The sequence below is a fragment of the Crocodylus porosus genome, unplaced genomic scaffold (genome assembly GCF_001723895.1).
Source record: "Crocodylus porosus isolate Cpor-Errol unplaced genomic scaffold, CroPor_comp1, whole genome shotgun sequence".
Lineage (NCBI taxonomy): Eukaryota > Metazoa > Chordata > Crocodylia > Crocodylidae > Crocodylus > Crocodylus porosus.
In genome coordinates this window covers 4,571,577-4,577,576 of record NW_017728916.1, presented here as the reverse complement: position 1 = coordinate 4,577,576, position 6,000 = coordinate 4,571,577, and the positions used below count along the sequence as shown (strand labels likewise).

The 6,000-nt window shown below is 47.1% G+C and overlaps 1 protein-coding gene across 1 annotated transcript in view; it reads left to right on the top strand.

The window, feature by feature from the left end:
• The first annotated feature begins 547 nt into the window (after nt 1-547).
• Nucleotides 548-6,000, top strand: part of BCORL1 (BCL6 corepressor-like 1) — a 41,650-nt gene continuing 36,197 nt past the window's right edge. The window contains exon 1 of the mRNA XM_019536275.1: nt 548-2,122. Within this exon, the coding sequence (XP_019391820.1) occupies nt 2,037-2,122 (86 nt within the window). The 5' untranslated portion in view covers nt 548-2,036. The remainder of the gene's footprint in view (nt 2,123-6,000) is intronic.

Here is a 6,000-nt window from a genome sequence, read left to right as displayed (position 1 = left end):
TGTGTAGACTGGGTATTGACCTGGCTTGATTGAGCTAACACAATTAACTATTGCTTTTGCCTGTCAGGACTCCCTGATGACTTTTTCTAGGTCTGTACATCTAAGGGGGTCATTTTCCCCTGCATTTCTCAGACTTCTGGACCAGGCATCTCTTGTTTCCAGTCCACTTTCTTTTCCTGCTGCTTATGGAGCTGGGTTTGAGCCCACTTGAGCTAGGTGTTTTGTCTTTTTACACTTGAATTCCTTGATCTCATCTCTTGTTTGGGATTCTGATTTCCCTCTTTGTTTTTTCTTCTTTCCCTGGTATATGTCTGTCTTTGGCATATCTCCTTCATCCTCCTTAGAGACTAGAGACCAAAAATTCATTCAGTAGTTTCTCTCTGTCACTACATCCTCCTACCTGTCTTCTAGAGCAGCAGTTCCCAACCTCTGACAGATTGTGCACCACCAATTTAAAATGATACAACCTTAAGTACCACCAGCAAATTTTTGTTATATAAAGTAATTATAATAAATCTGTTAATGTGTACAACTGACAGGTTGTCTGTGTACCAGTGGTGGTACACGTACCACAGATTGGGAACTGCCTTTCTAGAGGCTGTGTTGCCTCTGTTGGCCCTGAAAAATGTGGTGTTTGTAACTGCTTGTGAAATGTTGTTATCAGCCTTGTCTCTTGGCATCTTTAATTTCAAGCCACAATGTGCCTCATCTGTGCTTGCCTTAAGTTTCTTATCTCACTTTCTGCCTGAACTTCTGTTCTGTGTATCTCAGTAGTCTTTCCCTAGTCCAAGACTAGATCTTCATGAAGCTCTCTCTGAACATCTGTCCTGCTGTTGTGTATTCACAAGCAGAGGCTTTCCTCTCCTCTTTCAGTTTAGTCCAGGACGGCAAAATTCCTGCAGATTTTGTTCCCCTATTTCCTTTATGTTCTTCCACGTTTCTCTCCAAGTACCATATAACTCCTCCCCTTCCCACCCTAAGCCACCTCTTATTCTCTCTGGATGCATTATGCATCTCTGGGTGCAAGACGTCTTATGTTCATCCCAGTTATCTGTTTAACTGCTTACACTTCTTCCCTTCCAGTTTATAGATGTTTTGTTTAACTTTTGACTAGGTTCTGCTCTTACAAGTGTTTGAATATTTAAGCACTTCCCTCATCTGCAGCTGTCTTCCCTCTGCCAGGTCATTGTACTTCTCAAACTCCTCACACATGTAGTCCTTCATCTCTTTCCATAGGAGCCCCACAAACACCCCAGAAACTTAAACTATGTCTGTGTATCAGATGTGAAAACACCTAATGCACTAGGTGGCAGAACTTTGTTTAAAGAATCTGTATAGATGTTTAGCTTTCCACCCAGTTCCTCAGTCAGGGTTCCTATTTTCCATCCTTCATCCTGGGACTGCAAGTACCACTTCTTCCTATGCAGAGGTCCTCTTGCATTTAGCTCAGTTACCTGGTGTCTTCTTCCTCTGTGTTCCATTGCCTCCTAAGATGGTGGAGGCTGGTTGATGATATAAAATCATTCAATCTCGTAAAAAGTCCATTGTCTTGAGTAAAGTTTGTCTTCTGCCTGCCTCCTTTGTCTGGAAGGTCTTCAGTGAGTGGGGGAGGAGCAAGAAGTCAAGGCACAGAGCTCTTGTGGGGTAGCCCAAATCCTACTACAGACTGAATGGGTTTTACTTAAAGTCTAGTTTGGGCATAGGCAGAGTGCACTGTCCCTAGCATGTAACTACATTCCTCAAACCTCTTCCAGATAGACTTGTAGCATCTTTAGGGTTGTATACCAGCAGCATCAAAATGAATGGGCAAGCAGCAGATAAGGAGGAAACTTCATCCCCAGGCTCCTCATTTCTATGTGCCCTGCCTACAGGTTTACTCTCTCCAGTGTCCCTCAGATGTATAGTTTTCTTGGATAACTGTAAGGAATGCAACTGAATGAAGCATTCTGGGAGGGTTTCTGACTCTTTATTTTGGCTTTTTAGGTGGAGTGGCCCCACAAGACCCAGCAGGTCCTGACTGGTGACAAACAGCTGTCATGATCTCTACAGCACCTCTCTACAGTGGGGTGCACAACTGGACCAGTGCTGAGCGGATTCGCATGTGTGGCCTCAACGAGGAGAGGTGAGGTGCGTGGGTGGCTTACCAGGGAAAGGATCCTGCAGGCAGGGAGCCTGGATTAAGGAGCAGGAAAGGTTAGAGCAGAGAGCCCAGGGAGCTCTATTTATTAATTCTGTGTGAAGCCAGTGCAGTGCCATTTACAGAGCTGAGTTGTATGATCTGTTTCAGGACCAAGTTGCTGAGGAGCAAATGAGCAGCAAATAAATACATTAGGTGGTTGAGTCTTACAGTGCCTGTGACCCAGGCCCAAAGGAGAGGGATTAACTGTACTGGGAGGTTTAAACCCTCTAACGAGTTATTGCCAATATGGCACCAGAGACTCTTTGTGGCAAAGTTACAGAAGAAGTGACATTGCCTACAACATGACTGCCTCCTTCTGTGTCATTGTTTCCTTCTTTGTTTATCACATATATGGTCTTACCCAACTGCTGTTGAACCTGACAGGTTGAGAAGTGGGAAGAAAGCTAGGTGGCTCATATGGGCCTGGGTATTGAGGGAGGCTTTCAGTGGCTAGGCTCTGGTGGTGCAGGTTAGAGGTTTGGTTGGGGAAGTTTGCCTAAAGTGTACTAGGCTTGGGAATTAGCGATTATTAGCTACTGTGAGACGGGACCAGTCAGGACCTGTTTTTGTAAGAGTCCTGAACTGTCTCATGTCATCGCTTTGATGGTTTCTGCATCCCTATTTGTTCGTACAGTTTTAGATTTTATAAACTGTGCTTGCAGTTGTTTGTCTTCCCCAGCTTTAGAGTATAGTATAGCTTGTTCAGCTCTGGTGGATGATTTATCTGGACTGAAAAGTGTGTTGTGTGGCTGTCCTGTATTTGGGATGTTAGCATCATGGATATCGGGATAACTTTTCAAACAGCGAAAAGGGAGAACAGCGGAGTAGGGGAGATTTCAGCTTGTAAGATGGAACATGAATAGGGAGTGGAGAAAGGTTCAGACAATCTGGAAAAAGAGAAGCTCCAAGCTGAAGCATGGTCCTTTGTAGTCCTGTTAGGAGCTGGCCTTCCACCTTAGTTCCACTGTGATAAAGGCTGGATCTAAATTGTAATACACTTCGGGCAGCTGAGCTTATTAAGTGCTGATGGCTATCCTAGAGCAATGTTTTCTGGCTGTGGGCTGGAATGACCCAGCTGCCACTGTTCCTGTCACCACAGCTTCTCCCTGCTGCTTAGCTGCAGTGGAGCATGGGCAAAGCCCCCCACTGCCAAATGTCACTGAAGCCCAAGCTTTGTGGGCTGGATCCAATGGTTCCATGGGCCAGATCTGGCCCATAGGCTATGGGTTGCTGACCCCTGCTCTAGGCACCTTAACAAAATATTGAATAGACCAAACATAACATTTGAGCAAGACAGACTAAGCAAGTGATTGCAACTAAACAGCTTAGTCTCTGTGTGGCCTCTCTAGAGCAAGGCTAAGAAATACCAGCAGAGCACACTGGGTGTAGTTCACTCCATTGCTTCCAGGGATGAAGAGGATCTGGGGATCTTTTAGGGTTGACGCTGGCCCTCTTCCTGCCCCTGGTTGCTCTAATCCCATCCTATGTGCCCAGCAGTATGACAAACAGAAGGTTGTTTGCATAATCCCTAGTTGTATGAAGAGGAGCGCTGATAGTTTAGCTCTTAAGACCGCTGCAGAGACAAGACCTTCTCTCCTTGGAACAAGCAGAAAAGTGAGAAAGGGTTCAGAAGCCCTATCTTGAGGCTGTCATAGAAGCTGAGGGGCAACTACAGCTTCACCAGCCTGCAGTCTGCCTGTGGATCTCCACCCTACATGTTTGGTATGACTGACCCCAGAAGACTTGTTAGACAGGTGCTGTCCTGGGGAGTGGGAATCTTCTCTCTCCAGGGCAGGGGCTCACTGCACTGGGTAATCTGAATGGAATGGGTGGTTCCCTCACCCACATAAAGGCAGCAGAGAACATGGGTAGGTAGATGCTTGCCATGGTGCCCCTCAGGCAGGCTGGAGGTGCTTGGTTCTGCTGGCCAGCTCCCTCAGGATTGAGTGCTAGAGCCGCCCGCGCTGTTGCGGAGCTTGGAGTTGTGCTCTGGCTCCACCTGCTGCCTCTGCCGCATCCCTGTCTTTGCCTGTGGAGGGGCTTGCTCAGGCACTGGAGCAGGAGGTGGAGCCAAAGTTCAGCTTTGCATGCACCAGCCATCCTGCAGGTTGTTACAGAGAAAGCCTGTTCAGCTGGTGCCCTTTCACTGCATCCACCCAGCTCCCCAGCCTTAGTCAGTTCAGGTCACGTGTTGTGGGTTAGCAGAGATCTTGCTTGCCAGTGATGGATGGAGGGTTAAGGAACAATAAGTATTCCAGTTCTTCTAGGCCACCTCAGTGTGGGAAGGACAGGACCATGCTTTTTTTGGTACAGGAGTGTTCCAGCTTGTAGTCAGTATCCCACTGCATACTTAGAGGGTACAAGAGGCACCAACACTGCCCATGTCTTTTGCATGCTTTCAAAGGCCCAGCTCCACCATGAAAGTTGCTGGTGAGCTAGCTTAGACCTAATGTTCTGTGCCTTATTCTTGACCGGCTCTGTGGCAGTAGCGCCACAGATGCTTTCTGTAAGGAGCCCACATACTTGGCTGAATAAAATACCTGCCCTGGCTACAAATCCTTGCTGAGCCACTGATTCACTGAATAACCGTGGGCAAGTTTGTTTGGAGATATAATTGATAAGATTTGTGTCCTAGGTGTACACCCCACTAACCTGTGCGAGATGCCACTGCTATAGTGGGAGGTGTCAGCATGGCCAGCAGTTGGGGGTGGGGGTAACATGCCCTACAGCTGTCACCAGTACCCAATGCTGCTGAATTCCATTGCCACTGGGAGGTGTCAGTGCTCAGTTTAGTGGCACATACCCGTCCCCTTCCATGAGTGCTGCCTCCCTCCCTTGAAAGTACTGCATCAACACCTGTTGCTGGTGCCCCCCTTTAACTCAGTACCCAGAGCTCCTGCTCCAGTTGACAACCACTAGTTATGCTACTGAGTTCCTTCCTCCTGTTTCAGCCAGATTGGCTGACAAACTGGGCAAGCAGCAGGGATCTGAATGAAAACCAGATGCTGCATCTGAGCCACACGGAAAGGAGTGGGGGGAGGAGGTACAAGTTACAAAAAGTTCATCTTGGACGTTGATTCTAAGTGCCAGTCTCTTGGCCCTTAGTCCTCCTCATCTTGTAACCTCTCAGCTGTCATCAGGATCATGCTGCAGCCTATAGAAGAAACTTGATTTTTCCTTATTAATATCAATCCTTTTAAGCCGTTTGCAGCCTGAATAACATGGGGAGCCCAGATTAAGAAATCCATGTTAAATTACATTTGTAAAGGATGATAGTAAGATGGATGTCTGATAGAAATGGCAGGGAGGAAGCTGTGAGAGGTCTGTACCCTCATGATGCAAAGGAAAGCACAGCACATGTGAAAGGGGAAGTACCAGCATAGGATGCATGAGGCTCATGCAAGTGCAGAAGGTACTGGTTATAGGGTTATGATCCCAAGGACATCTGATCAGGAACAATTGGCCAACTGTGTAGCCTCACCTTATTGGGATGTCCAGACTTGAAGATCAGCACTCTGACATGTAGTTTCAGCAACTTCATCTCTTAAAGGGGCTCATTAGAGTGGGCAAGAGAGTGGGCAAAAGTATTATGGGGCTTCCATATAGTCAACCTACAAAGGCTGGGGTGGCAGGAGGTTAGGATTTTGTGTTCCTAGGTGCATGGCCTCATCCCTCAGGACACCAAACATGTTAAGAACTGTGCCATTTCTCAATTTTCCTGCCAACCCATGGAAAACAAGTCCTGGTTCTGGTGTTGGTCTTGGCAGGAGGACTGTAGCTCTTGTATCTGATAATCTCCCTCCAGATTTGGAATGGAATGC